Here is an 18,469-nt window from a genome sequence, read left to right on the forward strand (position 1 = left end):
AACCCAAAAACATTTATATTCTTTAACTATATTACCTGCACGGCCTACCTGGAAAAGCGACTAACGGGACAGGAAATTCTTCACTATACAATTTATATTATTTACTAAAAAGATGTAAAAATGAAGGTGGGTCAGTTCCAACCCCCTAAGAATCCGAACCGCTTTACAGTTCCCCAAGGAAAACAGACTTCTTTTTAACATATTTCGGGTCCCTGTAGAGGTTTCCAAAACATCAACTAAACCGTTTCCTTTCCTAGTCACAGGAGTCTAGCTTTCCGCTGTGTTTGGAAATGGGAACAGGGCGCATGGAACATCAGCACGTTCCTAAGTTGTAACTGGCAACCCCAGCCCATAATAGAAGTCACCAGCACTTAAAGTCCTCTTACTCGAGGTCTGTACACTGTATGGAGTGCAGGTGATTTTGTATTATCGATGGCCACCCCAGCCGTCACATAGCCAGTAACAAAAAGCATACAACTGTTCTACCAACTATACAGTAATGAACTGGTGAGGGAAAGTCTCGGACCTATCCTATGGGCGCTTGCACACTTAAGCGTAAGCAGTAAGCATGCATTTAGGACACGGTAACTGCGTGCGTTTGTGTATTTAAATGTGGGTGCGTTTTAATTTTTTTCGGTTTTTTTTTTGCTCATGCAACATGCAAAGCAAGGGAGTAGCATTCAATCTACACATTTAATACATTATTTGAGCTGCTTAACGTGTAATAAACGCTATTTAAAAAAAAACTAAAAAAAACCTAAATGTGCTAAGCATAAGGAGGATCAGGCGTTTCTGCTTGAAATGCATATTCACGCATACGTTTTACTGCGGGCTCTAGGAGACAACTTAGCTGAAAGAAAAGTAAACTGCAGCTTGGTAGAGAAACCAAATCAGCCAAGAGTATGCAAAAACACTATTAAATATCATCTACTGCAAATCCTCACGAGAGCTAGAATGTCGAAATGAAAACAAAGGACATACGGAAGAGGTGCGTTATCAGGTTCCATAACTGGGTTGATTTTCTATGGTCACTAGAGTTGGAATACATGAGAAAAAAAAATGGGTCTTTTTTTTTGTACATCTCTACCAACGGGCAGAGCAAAATATTTTAAGCCCTTCAACCAGAGAAAGCGTTGGAGCGTTGGGGTATTTCTTGTTCGAAAAACAAAAATGCCATACAAAGACAAAAAAAGTTTCTCATTTCCGTTTAGTTTCAGAGAGGTGGGCATCAAGTGAAGTTTCCAGCGGGAGCTCTGGACACGAGAGCTAAAAGTTTGCCTCTCCTGTTCATTTTGAGTTACGCGTCCGGAGTACGGTTCCAAAGTCGCCACAAACCTCCCACCCCCCCAGCAGCGGCAGCGTTCGAGGAATACTGGTTCTGCTCAGGATGCAAATGTGGCTTTTACCTAAATATATATTTATAGATTACATAAATAGATCTCTCTTTGCCTCTCTCTGTACATAAAGTCTGTGCACAAACGTATGCATATTCACAATATACACAGTGAGCCTTGTCAGACACGTTCGAAATGCGTACTCTGCACGTAATCCCATCTGTGGTCGGTGCCGGCAGATAAAACACATTATGCACATACAATCATTCACATCACACCTTCGGCAAGACAGGTGTCACCTCTTTGGCGTCAAGCAATGTGTGGTGCTCTCCCACTTCTGCAATGGGTGATCTCATTTGCAAACAGTAACTGCTGTAGGAAGCGATCGTGGTAAAATTTACACTACCACCTCCTCGTTCCTACACAGAGGCCTTTATTTCATCTTTAAATGCAGTTACTCATCGCGACCAGATTTCAGTGGCTTAGTGCAATCAGATTTATGAAAAAAGAAAATATTCTGATTGGTCGCCACGGGTCCCTGCACTTTTGTCTTCTGCTGCATATTATATAAAAAAAAAACACAATGTCAGAATGTAATTAACGCTTTAGAAATGGCTTAGGTGTCCTCGGCAATAGTTAACGATCATATTGAAAAGGCTGAAGTTAGGGCTTCACAGGTACGGAAAAGGTTATGCACATTATAAAAACATTATTCATTTTCATTAGAAAAGGGATTAAATTGCTAATTGCAAAAAATAGGATTTTGTACTCACCGTAAAATCCTTTTCTCTCTCCGTTCATTGAAGGACACAGGGAACAGATCTAGGATCATGTACTGTAGTGTTATAGTGCCGCCTACAGTACATGATCCTAGATCTGTTCCCTGTGTCCTTCAATGAACGGAAGAGAAAATAGGATTTTGTACTCGCCGTAAAATCCTTTTCTCTCCGTTCATTGAAGGACACAGGGAACAAATCTAGGATCGTGTACTATGGGGTTATATCGCTGCCTACAGTACATGATCCTAGATCTGTTCCCTGTGTCCTTCAATGAACGGAAGAGAAAATAGGATTTTGTACTCGCCGTAAAATCCTTTTCTCTCCGTTCATTGAAGGACACAGGCAACAAATCTAGGATCGTGTACTATGGGATTATATCGCCACCTACAGTACATGATCCTAGATCTGTTCCCTGTGTCCTTCAATAAATGGAAGAGAAAGTAATGTTTTTATGACTGTTGTGTGCATAACCTTTTCCGGCCCCTCTAAAACCCTAACTTCAGCCTTTTTCAATATGTATTTAAACGTATAAGGGTGTGGTACACCGTCATTGGTTTAGGCCGCCTTCAATAGTTAACGTCCAATGGACAGCCATAAAAACACACTGTCCTGCTCATTTTTACAGGGACTTAAAAGAACGGCTAAGGCAAATACAGTTGTACTGATTGTGACCGCTTTTTTTTTTGGCCTTCTGTGGCTGAAGTCAATTACAAAAGGTGCATCTTAGCAGCAGCAACAAGACTAAAAAGGTGCTCAAGGTTTTATGAAGCAGATGGAGGTGGGTTTACTGTATCAAATGACATGACCCAGCATGACACAGGCTTGACCTTAACTTGAAGGCAGGAAAAATCTGCCCAAAAAAACAGCTTCTTTCCTGAAATCTCCTTTTGTACAAAGGCCATATTTATATATATTTATACATATATATATGTACATATAAAAAATAATATTAATAAAATTCAGAAAAAAAGCCCCACATTATCTACAGGTTTCCGGTAGTCTGGCAGGAGGATCCCTCTGAGGAGGATGGAGGACAGAGAGGGAGGGAGGTACAGCAAATACAATTAGAACATGGCAATACTGCTGAAATATTCCACTCGCAGTAATATGATTTAATAATACTAAGAGTCATTGAATACCTTTCTATGGGACCGGATCCTTCCAAGTCTCCCAAGAAAACACAAAACGTCATTATCATTTATGTCAAATCGATTTAACGACGACAGAGCGAGCAGCTTTTCCTGCAATGGTTTGCTCAGTCATGCCCTTAAGATAACGGCAGCTTGTTCTTCCCATGGGATTGGGTTAGCAGCTCTGTAATACATTTAAAGTCATAATGCAATTCATTTCTCTGCACTATGCTGATCTGTAATGGCAAAGACACAAAACAGAAGCTTGTGTCAAGTATGGGATCACGTTAAATTTGCATCAGCAAAAAATAAAAAAATAGGGGCAGATGTTGACATGTGTCATTCAACATCTGTAGGACTAAGATTTCATTTTACTATGGCAATAGGAAAACCCTCTGCAATTTATTTGTTTATGTATTTGGGGGTACCTCCCTCGAGCACTCTCTTCCTCCAATGCGTGCCTTGTATTGTCCTTGCACTGCTCACTCCTCCTTTTGGAGGGCAGTTGGACCCAGTTTGTCATCACGGCAGTTGTCCCCGCCTTCACTACTTATTGCGGTAAAGTGAGAGGCATTGCCATTGCTGCAAGGATCACTGCATTCTCTGGATAAGGCACATGCTATAGTTTGTGAGCTGGATTCTTCCTCTGTAACAGTGCTTCCACTGGTCCCGTTGACTTGAGAGGGGCTGCGGCTGTCTGCTGACCCCTGGAAAAGACCAGAAGAAACATTTAGCGTTCTAGGATCCTTTCTTTTGTTAAAAGATTGTAAAAACCTTGTAACCTGTAAACTGTAGAGAGTGAAATAGGATTTTGACTTATCTATAAGGCTAGGTTCACACGAGATGCAATGCGTTCCGGCACGAATGCACTGTATCGCGGCCCATTCACTTTTTTTGTGGGGTAGGAGGAGGCGTGGCAGGCCAGTGAAGTGAATGGCACGGAAACCACGCCCTCTGGCCGCAATGCGATCGGCCGCATTGGATCGCAAGGCGCATTGTGCCTGCGGTCCGGTGCAGTCAAAATGCTGCAAGCACTATTTTGATCGCACCGCCTTGCGATCCCGTGCGGCCGATCACATTGCGGCCAGAGGGCGTGGCTACGGGCCATTCCCTTCAATGGCCCGCCACGCCCCCTCCTGCCCCACAAAAAAGTGAGCCGGCCGCAATGCGATGCAGTGCGTTCAGGCTGGAACGCACTACATCCGACGTGAACCCAGCCTAAGAGTTTATTAAGTGACACAGGATATTCAGAAACAACTGGGTTATATTGTTGTTACAGGAGAATAGACAATGGGGAAACAAAAAAGTGTCAGTCAAAGCAATAGAAGAGTGGATCAGACAGAGGGGAAGGACCTACATCCATTAATGTACTGCAAGGAATGGATTTTACAGGCAAGTCAAAAAAACGTTTTTTTCTTAATTGTGCATTAACCTCCCTGGCGGTAATCCCGAGTCTGGCTCGGGGTTAATTTTCAATGCACACTTCTGGAAGTGCTGCTTTCTCTGCAGACTTCAGGCTAGGTTCACACCTAGGTGACTCCTGACCGCGCAAGTGAACACGATTGCCGCGCGGTCAGGAGTCCCCAAGGTGTGAACCGATCGCGCTGTGGGTGCCATTATTTTCTAATGGCGCCCCAGTCACGTGGGCGCATAGCGCTGTTTTCCCGCGTGATTGTGTCGCAATTGCCACGCGGATGTCACCCCATTGAAATCAATGGGGCTGTGCAGCAATCGCGGTGTGCACTAGCACACGATCGCGCGTGTCGTGTGGTCTAGTGCAGGTGTGAACATAGCCTCAGAGAAAGATTTCTTTCCAACAGAGCAGCAGAGGATGGAAGTATGCTCTCTCTTTTTTTACAGGTAGAGCTTTGTGGCCAATTTTATCTGCCGGACAGGGTCTTTTCACATTTCCAGTACTAAGAGCTGAAACAACTAGCTCCAGGGCTTCCTAAACTTATAGATTGCATCATACTTCCTATCAGTACAGAGCTCTATGCAGCCTCTCCATATAGGAGTAGAACACTCCTCTAGTGACCTACTGCTGACAGATTCTGACAATAGATCGCTACTATTAATAGCACTTGGAAAAAAGGTAAATAAAAACCCCATTGAACTAAAGGAGATGAGACTCACCGGTTAGGTCACTTTGCAACTGCCTATTTCCTAAACATACAAATCGCCGTGCACAAAGCTATGACATGTTATTACATACCTGCTTGCTTACTTTTTTGTTTGTTTTTGCCATTTTATTAGCAGCGGCGGCGGCAGCAGCAGGGTCTCTTCCACGCCTAGGAGAGGGGGAATCAGATCTGGTTACGCTTGCAGATAAACATTTACCACAGAAGAATTTATTCTCCATAGTATTGGCTCTATTCCTTCAGATTAAAGTACATACAAAAGCATTCTGTAATCAAAACTTGACCTTTTTATAAAGGTATTTTACATTGCTTTAAAATATAACCCTAATGAAGAAAATGGCTATTACTTTTTTATAACCATTGTACCTTTCCCTATTTTCAAATCGATCCATGTGGAGACCCTCGGAACCTAGGTTAAAGCTGGATATTCGGCCTCAACTTCTGACCAAGTCCACTTGAAACCTCAACCCCCTCTTAATAATCTTTCATTCCCCTAGTGTCCCATTATCCTAAATATCTGAGAATTAAAAAGGAGAACTTTAAGGCGAGTGAAAATCACTCATCCTCATAGTTGGAGCCGACGTGTGGCAATTAAACTGTCACACGTCGACTCAATAGATTGGGAAGTGAGCGAACACATACCGTCGCTCGCTCACTTCTCAATCATCTCCCTGCAGGGATCCCTACCCCTCCCTCAAGCGCTGACTGGAGGAACGGACTTGTACAGCTGGCTCTGCCTCTAGATAGGCAGAGCCAGCTGTCACTCACGCAGCTGGGTGGATCTCGACAGTAATGTCCGGATCCGTCCCGGCTGCGGTGGTCTCAGTATACCGCAAGCTGTAGCTCGCGATATACTGAGCTTTGGGTCACGGGAGGACATATACTAGCGTCCGCCCGTGACACTTAAGAGAACTATGGGGGAAAAAACACTTACCCCATAGTTCTCTTTTAAGAATTCAGAAAGCATGGTCCTGTTCCACTCTCCTTGTATCCCTATTGGCCACAAATTTGTATGGCCTCCCTTACTAGTCAAAGGAGCATGGGAAAGAGTGGGTCACTCTACAACCATGAGAGATGTGGAAGATGTTCCTGAAAAACAGTAAACTGAATTTAATGTGGTGAATTCAATTTGCTGCAATTGTGATCTGATATACAAAAAAGGGACTAGCTTCTATTCTTTCACTAACTATGGATTCGCACATACAGTGGGGCAAAAAAGTATTTAGTCAGCCACCAATTGTGCAAGTTCTCCCACTTAAAAAGATGAGAGGCCTGTAATTGGCATCATAGGTAGACCTCAACTATGAGAGACAAAATGAGAAAAAAAATCCAGACAAATCACATTGGCTGATTTGGAACCAATTTATTTGCAAATAAAGCATTAAAAATATAAAGTACTGTCCCTTACATTGCCCACATAGCCAGATAAACTAAAAAGTAAAATAAACATTTGCTCTTTGTCTCTGAATAATAAAAAAGTCTGGCTCACCCCCATTATATACTGCTGAACAATAGCACTGTGGAATGCTGAACTCATAACGCCCCATTCACATCTGCTAACAGGGCCGATAGCACGTGTCTCCTGAATTCCTTTGTGGTAATCATACGATCTGCTGTGGACGGGAGGCACTGTACAATACAACAGCTGCCAACGCCTGCAGTTGTTCTCGTGTAATCGCACATGCTATGATGACTTGCAGACAACCACACCTGGATGCAGAATATTTGCATTCAGGTATGAACGTTTGCAGCATGTGCGATTACACGAGAGCAATTGCAGGCAGTGACGGCTGTCCTAACAGATCATGGAAGAATTCATGAGACCTATGCTGTTGGCCCCATTAGCAAAGTGTGAATGGGGACTAAAAGATAACCCTATTAAAAGTACAGTTCTTGATCTACTTCTTATGAAATGTGATGGCAGCAGTCTCTTCCTTCTTTCTGTCTGAAGTATGACAAGAAAATCTTGTAATCTGAGGATGATTAAATATGACAGCTTCATAACACAGCTTACACGGTCAATGCCACCATTGAATAGAGCAGAAAAATAGATTTACAAATACTTGCATTATGCTGTAAGGCTTAGCGTGAATTTTTTTGCATTGCTACTACATAATAAAATGCTTACCCTTTTCCTGGACCCCCAACTGAGACCACCTGCATTCCAAAAGCTCCCCGGCCACGGGAAGGTTTACTGCCTGCCCACTGACCAACAACCATACCAGCAATCTCCAGCTTGCCCCCTTGTGGTGGAATAGGATGAACACCTGCATTAAATGCAAAGAGTTAAAAGAACACTAAAATATACACAATCACACTACCTAAAAACTACAATACACACCCGAAAAACCTCGGTTTCTTCCAGGAGGAGGTGGGGGCATAGAACCCATAGCCCTAGGATATAGTGGAACGGGGTAAAAGGGTGGCATCATTGGGGGCATGAAAGGTGGTGGAGGCAGAAGTGGTGGAGGAGGTTGGCGGTTTAGATTGATCCCCTCCAAGATGCTCTGTCTCATCTTCTCCACTTTGGCTGCCTGCTCTGCCTGGAGTAAAAAAGAGACACATACAAATAAACTAAATCAATGGACAAATTATGTTTTACTTTATGCAATATACTTTTCTCCAAGCATTCAATGGGCGGAACAGAAGACCTCTGGCTAGAAGTCCTACCCTTCGGTAGATGGACAAAAATAATGTTTTTCTCTTTTTAAATTATTAGATGTACAAGATAGTCCACTAAAGACAACTTTAAAGTCCTAGTTTATTTTAGATAAAAAACAAAAACGTCTTTGAAACCTCTTCTTAGCAACACAGACAGGTCCTTCTCTAGATGATGAATGCAAAATCACCAGCACCTGTGAATGCATTTCCTCGCTCAGTTCATGTCACATTAGTCATATAAGCCAACGTTTCAGCGCCACATAGGGTCCCTTCTTCAAGGAGACATGGTGACACTATGTTGCCCTGAAGGAAATACGTTCATGAGTGTCCGAGATTCTGCATCTAATATTTGGAGGTTTCAGACGGCGTCATCCATGTAAATCACTGCGAGCACCATCATTCTCAAGGCAGAGGTCAAGGACGCTGTATGGAGTGCAGGTAATTCACAATATCTACAGAAGGTCCTCCTCCAGAGCTACCGCAGACCGCTTGTATGGTGCGTGAACTTATTTCTTTATATAGTAGAAAATAAAAACCTCAGTGGTGATTAAATACCACCAAAAGAAAGCTCTGTTCCATAAAAAAAAAAGAAAATGAATTTCGGTAGGCGTTGTATGACTGAATAAATGTCAAAGTACCTCAGCACTGAATATTTATACAGCTCTGCCACACAGCACAGGGGCAGGGGAGCGGATCTGTTTACTTTCTGCTGTAGTTTTAATTTCACCTACAGCTCTTGCCTCTCCCTTAGCCCATGAAAAGGAGAAAAAGAATCTGTGCGTTCTCTCCTCCTATTAGCATTAAGAGAAATGAACACAGTTGATCTGCTCCTGGTGCAGATTCCTCTTCTCACATTCAGAGCTCTGCTGTACAGGGGATTGCAAGAGGTGGTTACCGATTCATGCGGAGATACTGAGGGCAAAAAATAAATAATACATCATGTATAAATAAAGAGCTGCATTATTCCGTATCTTTTATATCTGCCTGAAGTTCAGATTCAGTCATTAGAAGACTACATGTACCTTGGGTGAGATGGCAACTACTTTAGTGTAGGTGTACTGGAAATAACGTTTATGTAACCTGGAGATATCTTTAGTCCTGTGCATTCTACCGAGACTGATTTCTTACCTGACCATCACAAAGATCAATTAAAGGTGCCTTCTCCCTGCCTCCTCGGTTGAGCTTGCTCTGGAACAGCTTCCCATCAAAGTAAATCCATGGACAGCAGTGCTCCCAAGGAACCGGCTGGCCGCAGGCATCATTGGCAAATAATGCAGTGTCCACTCCACTCATAAAGAGAGCTGCGAGCTGCACACCTCGAGCATCCAGTTTCTCAATCTGCCCAGTGAAAAACAAGTGAGCATTCATAAGTCACTTACATGATATACTTGCGGCATATAGATGATATAAATGTAAACGTTCTACAAAGTGACCTTCTACCTTGAGCTCCTGCAGCTGGTCTGGCTCATAAAGTTGTGCAGATACAGCCTGTGCTAGAAATGCATCCAGCTCATGCCTAAGTAATATTCTTCCTCCAGGCCACTGCATCATATACCTGCAAATAAAGAACAGATAGTGATTCTTCACCATCCAGAAGGAACAATTGCCTTTTAACCTATAGGCCTTTGCTGGCTTTTCTCACCGGAGCACACAGCACATGAGGAGGAGATGTGTGGGCACATTAGCTGGATTCAACATGCTGGGTGTGTCAGCCTTCATACAGGCCAGGAAAGCTCTCATTCGGCGGTTTTTGTCCTCTACAGCTTTGCCCAGCCACAGTTTCTTCAAGTTAGGACAAGTCCATTCTCTGAAGGTCAAGGCCGATACCAACTCTGGAGTCTGAGGTGACTTCCCTTTATAGGCTGACCATTCCTTGATTATCACTGGCGGAACTGAAAAGGGATAAATCACACAACATTAGATGGTTGTCTTTTAGTAAGGAGAAATCCTCGTCCTGCAGGCCCACGTCTATACAGATAACTGGTGAAATGGCCAAAAGTTGTCTACATGGGTGTCACTTCAGATGATTGCAAGAAGAATTATGGCATAAGGCCAATGTTTGCAGAAATACACTCAAGGGACAAAATCTGGAAGTTCAGGAAACCACAAACATTTCCCCAAGATCAGCAGAATACAGAATCCTAAAGCCATCTAGGCGTAACTAATCAAATAACCAAAATCTAGACAAAAAGAGATAAAGTCTAAAGCAGTGGTTCTAAACCTCTGTAACCTCAGGACCCACATTTGTCCTTTGTCAATAAGTCACGACCCAAGTCTGCACTGCAATTGAATGCACGGCATTAGGGTACCACGCGTTCCGGTGCGGGAGTACGAACTGTGGGTGGGAGGTACGTTCGGGGGTGTCATTCAAATGAATTGCAACGCACCTCCCGCACCAGAATGCGCGGGCTAGGTGCGATTGCGTAGTACAGTGTGAACAGGCCCTCAAAAACACTGACATACATACACAGACATTCTCAAATTCACACTCCCAAAAATGTATATATTTTTTTAAACATTTTTAAAGTCCACCCAGTCTCCCTATCTTACAAGAGCTGCAGTGGATCCTCAGCCTGGAGTCCAGTGGGGGCTGCTTTGCTATGACAGAGCTCCATCTATATGTGCATTGCTTGTACAGCTCCCTTGCGCGCCCCGTACAGGTGTCGTGAGCCAGAATGTGATGTCACTCCGGTCCAGTCACCTCTATAGGACACGTGAGGGAGCTGTAAGCAATACACGTATGAATGGAGCTCCCTCGCGGCCATAACCCCACCTCAAGCTGACACTGGGCAGCATATTTTGAATGGCTGCTTAGCACGAGAACTGACAGTGCTGTGCTAGGGGGAGGCAGAGGAGCCTCTCACCTAGAAAAGTGGAAGGCATGCGGCGACCCACTGAACACGGACTTGTGACCCACTTTTGGGTCACGACCCACTAGTTGAGAACCAAGGGTCTAAAGAACCTTCTCTGGCAAGGACAATGAGACATATGCCAGGTTTGTAATATAGCCAACATCCTGAATATTGGATCGGTATATTAGACAGGTAATTAAGTAAGGGAAGCAACATGGTAAAGAACATAATGACGAAAACTTATCTGAATGCGAAGTTCCGAGGTCTTTAAACAGCAGAAAAACTGGTAGAATACCAAAATACAGTCCCCATTATTCACACCTCAGTCACCTAACACAGTGCATGTTGCTTTGTATCCCATGCTTCTGTGTGCAGTAGAAAGTGAGATACAGCCTTTGACAGCTCGCTGTTCATTCTTGACCTCGCTCTGCAAAGGAGACAGACGCTTGAATGACAGCCATTATTGCACTGTCTCTGCACTTTCCACACACAAGGTGCATTCTTACGCAGAGAGAGACGGCACGCTCTCACGGCAATCCGCACAGGCACTAGAACTAAAAGGGGAGCCTTTTTTTGTGTTGGCACAGTGCAAAGCCAGTGAGATAAGAGCTGTCAAATAAGAGACGTCTCCTTTCCAATGTGTGGTCAGGAATGAAGGTGTGATCTGTCAAAATCTGTATCTGAGATTCTATTGCTCACAGAAGCATGGGATAAAAAAGGGTAGTTAGGTGGTGATGTAAAAAAAATAAAAATAATTATTTGAGAAGTTATTTCATAGGATTGACTTTTGCTTAAGTTCAGTGGTTCTTTAACACTCAGTGACATTGCATTTCTACAGTTCAAAGAGAGCCGCCCCCCCCCAACACGACAGTTGTGTGGCAATGACATGGCAGCTGCCACATAATTTAAGACAACTCTGCAACTGAGCACAGAGGCTGACGGCAAAACAACAGACAAAAATATCCTTAGGAAGATTAGGTTTCAGATAAGTCTGCTTAGCAGAACAAAGGACTTATAGGGACTAAGAATAGGAACCTAGCCGAGAAAGGAATTTAACAACATATACAAATGACAATTGTGGAATGTTTTAATGTGCTCGGAACTGTGTTACTCCAGAATACACACAACACAAAGAACATACCAAAATAAATAAATAAAACACACAGATTCCCTTACCATCCAATGGCATACGCCTGCGCATGGCTAGCCGCTCAAGCCGCCTCTGAGTCTCAGCCAGGCTGAATAAGACTCCGTACACATACTGGCGTGCTGGGCGGAAAAGAATGGTAGCAGGGGGGAGATCAGTGTTGCATTCATCCTCTATGCACACTGGCAATTTAATCTCACCCTATGGGAAGAAGAGAAAGCCAGATAAAAGGTAAGTTGTGTACTCCACCCTCAGTATTAGGACTGCCATAGACAGGCAAATGAAAGATGGCGACAGATCTGCTCATCATCAGCTAACAAACAATGGGACATGCCTGGACTGCATCACTTAAGTGTCGAGAGTGCACATTATTCCATAAAAGCCAAACACTGCACAGTCATTGCAGATAAACTGGTTAAATTGCTTGCAAATATAAAATTTGCTCAACTTTAGTGACGGCAAACAAAATTCTAAATATATATAGCTTAATGGGGCTGATTTTTAAAGACTACACAAAAGAAGGGGGAAGCATTGCCCTTAATATAATGTGCATACAGGCAAAAGAATATGACAGGCGGCATTACTATGGTAACAACCCCTAAAAAAACCAAAAAAAACCCAACATAAATTGCCCAGTTTTATATATCAGAACTTGTTTCGTGTAGAACAAACCTTGGTGAGGACATGATAAATGTAGGGGTACATGAGACCCCGCCGATGTCTGTGTTCTGCCACTCGTAGTACTTCAGGAGCCACAGGAGGCAACGGTGGTGTAGTGATATCCATGTGGTTTCTGGTTGCCATGGACAGCAGGGATGGAATCTGCGGTTCATTTTGCCCCATATTTTGTTGGGATTCTCCAGATCCGGACTGATGGCCCCAGTTCTGTGTCATTTTCTCTCCAGAGGACTCATCCCAATTAGTCTTGTGCTGTCGGGCGTCAGTGACATGACTGTGTAATGGAGGGTAAAAAAAAAAAAAAATATAAAAAAAATCAGATACCACCAAGGCACAAGATAAAGTAAAATTAATTTAGTCTTGTCTGCAATCACAGAACCTTCCAGGCGTTAAATCTTAAAAGTACCTTATCTATGAACAAAAATGTATCTTATTTGTGAATCACTCGGCTGCAGATCCTCAAATCATCTCTGAATTGGTGCGGATCCTGATCCTACATTTGTTTCCCATGGTCACTGTGTGTGTTGTAAAGTAGTCAACGCTCCAAGCTCCCTCCCGTGATGGACTACAATCTCAATGCAAATGAGTAAACTAAATGTGAGGTTGTAAGCCCATCCCAAGAGTGAGCTTGGAGCGGTGGCTACTTTACAACACACACAGGGACCATGGGGAAAAAAGTAGCTCCACTCCAGAAGGAAGGACAGTGTCAGCACCAATTCAGAGGTGATTGGAGGATATACAGCTGAGAGATACACAAATTATAGAACCGAACAAAGAGGACAAGGGACTGCCTTACCTATGGAAAACCATAAAATGTAGGGATGCACCGAAATTTCGGCCGCGGAAAATGGCACTTTTGGCAAATGCCGAAACTGCAATTTTTTGTCCGAAATAGCGGCGCATCTGTGCTTTCTCTGTCACCGGAGGCTGTGCCGGGTGGGGTGTGTATTGGGGAGGAGAGCACTGTGAGTGGCCTGCGTCTCTCCTCCCACACTGTTCAGCCTCCTGTCACAGATCAGGAGAGCGGCGGTGTGGGGGTCGAGACAGCTTGCAGTGCTGTCACAGGAGGCTGAGCTCTCCTCCTGCACCGCCCGACCTTCTGTGACAGATCAGCTGTCAGAGGAGGCCAGGCAAGCGGTGTGGGGGAGGAGTCAGCTGTCATAGGAGATCGAGATCTCCTCCCTGCACTGCTCACTCAAGTCTCCTGTGACAGCCGATCCAGGATGGAGAGCGGGTACAAACACTCAGCGATCTACATCACTTCCTGTTCAATCATAATTGTGGACATGGTAAACATACTATGTTCCCAAGTTATGAATGAACTTAGTATAGAGGATTCCTGTTCATTTATAACAGGGGCCGCAGAAAGGGGCTGCAGAAAAAGAGATTAGGTCCTCAATCTCTTTTTCTATGTTAAAAGGGAAAGATCAGGGGTCATTTTAGACCCCTAATATTTGCCCAAAGCCCCAAAAAGTAAAGTTAAAAAAAAAATCAAACATATTAAATAAAAAAAAAATATTTAAAAAATTAAAAGGTTTATAAAAATAAATAAGAATAAAATTTTTAAAAATCTGGAAAGGTTAGAAAAAAAAACATTTTCGGTCTGACTTTTTTATTTCGGTTTTGAAATGTTCATTTCGGTGCACGTCTAGTCAAATGGATGAAGCAAAAAACCTAGCCTTGCCTTATAAACGGCAGAATATGCAAATGCTGGCCCTTGTTCTGCAAGTACACCCTGTGACGAATGGGAAAGAAGGGGGTGGTAACTTGCCTGCATTAAGCCCATTTGAGCCCTGAGCTAAGGTACAGTATACGGGACACTCTAATCTCTGTCTGTATATAGAGTTTAAGCCAATTTCTGCAGGCTGGAGATGTCCGAACAATACTCTACACTTACGAGCTTAGAGATCTTGAAAGTAATACATATGAAATTCTTGTTGGAGTACAATGAAAGCTGGTAAGCAACCTCAAATGACAAACTCAATTTGCATTAAAATCCCTCAAATGCCCTCCCTCTGACCTCAGTAAGCCTATATTCCATAAGACCACATGACCTGTAAGGGCTCAAAGAATAAACCTCCAGATGTGTAGCTTGCCCTGGGTCAAAACCCATTCAGCAGCCAAAATACCATCAAACTGCTGGTGAATGCACCAGGGTGGTGATTGTGACCTACCGCAGAAAATAATGGAAGCCCCTATGTGCACCAGCAATGAATGAACTGTACGTGCGTATACGCACGCAAACACGCTTAAAATACCCTGCCGGACGCATGTCTGTCTGTATGTCTGTTCCATTCTGTTTTTGCGCATTTTTACGCTACGCAAATATACGGCTCCATACGCAGCTATGTGTATGGAGCCATTTATTTGCATATGCTGCATATGGTACAATGCGCGCTTTTATGCGCGCCAGTGCGAATGAAGCCTTAGAGATAGGGTTGCACAGATACCAAGTACAGTACTCGGTACAAGTACCGATACTTTTGAGCTCCAAGACTAGACTAGAGAAAAATTCTAAAGTTAGGAGGCAGCTGTCATTTGTAAGGAGCACACGGAGCTCCTGGGATTTGTACATCTCCGTTTTAATGTACGATTTTGTTTTTATACATATAAATAAATTGATGCACAGATACCAGTTTTGCGAGTACGAGTACTGGTACTTGCCGAGTACTTACAAGTACGAGTACTGATACATTTTTGTTTATTGTCATGCGACAGTTTTTCTAAAACAATACAGAGTAATGATTTCAGGTCAGTGGTGGAGCGCCAGAGTCAGGTCCCAGCCGCTGAAACCCTGGTAGTTCTCATGAAAATGCCAAGTATCTGCACTGGTACTCAAAGTATCTGTGCATCCCTACTTAGAGACATTATTACAGGTATGGGGTATCCTCAACTTTATGATTGTTCTAGATAGGAAGAGGGTGGTTAAGGGGCTTTTTAGTAAAGCACACTCATCCTTTAATCTACGTTTTAAAAGGTACACATATAATGATAAAAACAACACACACACAAATGAACATCGTAAGCATCAACGGTCTAACAATTCGTTGCTGCTACATCTTCATATGCTTACTTTGATGCTGCACCATTCTGATCTTCATCAGAAGAAGACGGTGACGACTCATGGCCAGATGAATGAGAAGGCTTCATAGTCAGGTGATTGGGGAACTTAGCAGCAGTTGTGTCGTAAGGTACGGACCAGCCTGAGAATGGTCCCCCTTTCAGAAGGTGGTCGTCATGAAAGTGAGAAAGGTCTCCCATGGGGTGATGAGGGAACACAAAACCAGAGTTGGGTCCTGGGTGAAACGGGTGATGCTGATACGGAAACTTTGCGGGCATCTGATGGCCAAACTATAAAAAAAAAAAACACACGATTATTGCTACATCAAAGTCACCTTTGTCTCGGAATAGTAAAGCTAAGGAACCCTTAATATGACTTTTCCAAATTCTGGTCTGTTCTGTGTGGCTGCCCAAATTCGTTTGTATTCCAAAGTCAATAAAACCCTACCACTTAAAGTATATCTAAAGCCAAAAACTTTTTGTTTGGATAGAGTAGGGGAAGGTTGAAACTGCCGGCAGATTTTTCCCATATCTGTCTCATTAGGGATATTTCCCTTCACTTCCTTTAGACTCAACAGGATGTAAGAGGATATCTTTCCAAAGTGGAATTGTTATCATTAGAAATGCACCAAAATGAAAATTTGGAAAACGAATGTTGTTTCTAACCTTTTTCTTTAAAAAAACACTTTATTTTTTATATTTTATTTTTAACTTTACTTTTGGGGGCTCTAGTAAAATATCTAAAACAGACCCCAGATATTTCACTTTTAAAATAGGAAGAGATTGAGGACAAAATCTCTTTCTTTGCATCCCCTGTTATAAATGAACAGGAATCCTCTATACTGTACTGAGTGTTGCTGTTCATTCATACATTGTGGATATAGTATGTTTACTATGTAAACTGCTAGGAATGAACAGGAAATTATGTAGATAACTTCCTATCCATTGATAACAACTGCTACATAGGAACTCATACCATGTCCAGTTATTTACAAACAGTCAGCAATCAACTGCTGGTATCGCTCTCCATTCTGACTCACTGTCAGAGCAGAGCCGGTCTATTTTGACAGCTGACTCCTCCCCCTCACTGCCGGCTCAGGCTCCTGTGACAGCACACGGCTGTCTCCGCCCCCACACTGCTCTCCATTTTGATTTTTTTAGAGGAGGCTGAGGGGGGCGGCACCCGGCCTCCTCTGACAGTTTCTCTTCTCCCTGCGCTGTGTCAGAGGGGCACAAAGCAGCGCACAGTGGGGAGGACAGAAAGCAGGGATGCACCATTGCAGTACTGGGCGTTCAGGTGCAGGCAATCGGACTTTGGGGCGGGAGGTGTGTTTCGGGTGTGATTATTACGGCAACGCAATGCATCTTCCACCAGAATGTGCAGTAGGTGCAATTGTGTGGTACAGTACATTAATCGCATGGGACTGTGTGATTAACGCACTGTCCTAGTGTGAACGGACGCTAACAAACACTGACATACATACACACACACCCAAAAAAATTATCATTCGTTTTTTTCCAGTCTCCAGATCCATCCAGTCTCCCTATCTTATGAGAACTGGAGTAGATCCTTAGCTTGGTGTCCAGTGTGGGCTGCTGTGCTGTGACTGCGCTCCATCCATATGTGCATTGCTTGTACAGCTCCCTTGCGCCCCCCGTAGAGGTGCCGGGAGCCAGAATGTGATGTCAGTCCTGTCACCTCTACAGGGCAAATGTGAGAGCTTTACGCAATTAACAAATGGATGGAGCTCCCTTTTGGCCATACTTCCAGCCCAGCCCACCTCAAGCTGACATGCAGGGTCGGGCAGCATATTTTGCTACTCACGCGAGAACTGACGGTGCTGGGCTAGGGGGAGGCTGAGGAGTCTCTCACCTAGAAAAGTGAAAGGCATGCGGTGACCCACTGACCATAGGGTCGCGACCCACCAGTTGAGAACCAAGGATCTTGGGCAGTGGTGGCGAACCTTGGCACTCCAGCTGTTTTGGAACTACAAGTCCCATTGCAAGGCTCTAACAGCCACAGACATAACTCCCAGAGGCAGATGCATGTTGGGATTTGTAGTTTTGGCACAGCTGGAGTGCCAAGGTTCGCCACCACTGTTGCAGTTACATAAAAGCAGCCTACATTCACCAGATGTTACAAATACATATTTAATACAGGGTGCACCCGGGATGCTGGCTGTGCAGAAAATCACAGCTTTTCTAAAGAGGACGCACTACAGAGGCATTTCCTTTGAGACTTATTTAAGCAGTCAAGAATAACCTGGTGAACATGTGAAAAGGATGATAGCACCCCACCTGCTGCCTGGGGACTTGCAGATATGAAAGATGTGCAACAAATGTATTTGAAATCTAAAACATTCATTTTAAAAGGAAACAATGGAATGTCGGTGTGCACCAGAAAGACTGATGCCAAAAATCTTTACTAACTCTGCCCTGGTAAAGCAAAACCTCTTTATGTGTTTAAAGAGCGCTCAGACATTTGTAATTTTTTTTTCCATTGATGAATGACTTGATAAGCAGCTTTGACAAAATCTACCGTAGAGGTAAAGTGACACTAAACTCAGGAGTTAAAAGGAGAACTATGACATGAGTGATTTCCACTCACCTCATAGTTCTAAGCCGACCTGTGACAATGAGACTGTCACAGGTCGGCTCAGTAGATCGGGAGGTGAGAGAACACATACCGG

The 18,469-nt window shown here is 43.6% G+C and overlaps 1 protein-coding gene across 1 annotated transcript in view; it reads right to left on the reverse strand.

The window, feature by feature from the left end:
• Window positions 1–3,560: 3,560 nt before the first annotated feature.
• Window positions 3,561–18,469, reverse strand: part of FAM120C (family with sequence similarity 120C) — a gene marked incomplete at its 5' end in the record, with an annotated part of 36,265 nt that continues 21,356 nt past the window's right edge. The window contains 10 exons of the mRNA XM_018560703.1: window positions 3,561–3,950; window positions 5,456–5,531; window positions 7,510–7,648; window positions 7,723–7,924; window positions 9,171–9,380; window positions 9,483–9,597; window positions 9,685–9,934; window positions 12,071–12,242; window positions 12,714–12,993; window positions 15,793–16,070. Coding sequence (XP_018416205.1) covers window positions 3,726–3,950; window positions 5,456–5,531; window positions 7,510–7,648; window positions 7,723–7,924; window positions 9,171–9,380; window positions 9,483–9,597; window positions 9,685–9,934; window positions 12,071–12,242; window positions 12,714–12,993; window positions 15,793–16,070 — 1,947 coding nt within the window. The remainder of the gene's footprint in view (window positions 3,951–5,455; window positions 5,532–7,509; window positions 7,649–7,722; window positions 7,925–9,170; window positions 9,381–9,482; window positions 9,598–9,684; window positions 9,935–12,070; window positions 12,243–12,713; window positions 12,994–15,792; window positions 16,071–18,469) is intronic.

The sequence above is a fragment of the Nanorana parkeri genome, unplaced genomic scaffold, assembly GCF_000935625.1.
Source record: "Nanorana parkeri isolate BGI_ZX_2015 unplaced genomic scaffold, ASM93562v1 scaffold475, whole genome shotgun sequence".
Taxonomy (NCBI): Eukaryota; Metazoa; Chordata; class Amphibia; order Anura; family Dicroglossidae; genus Nanorana; species Nanorana parkeri.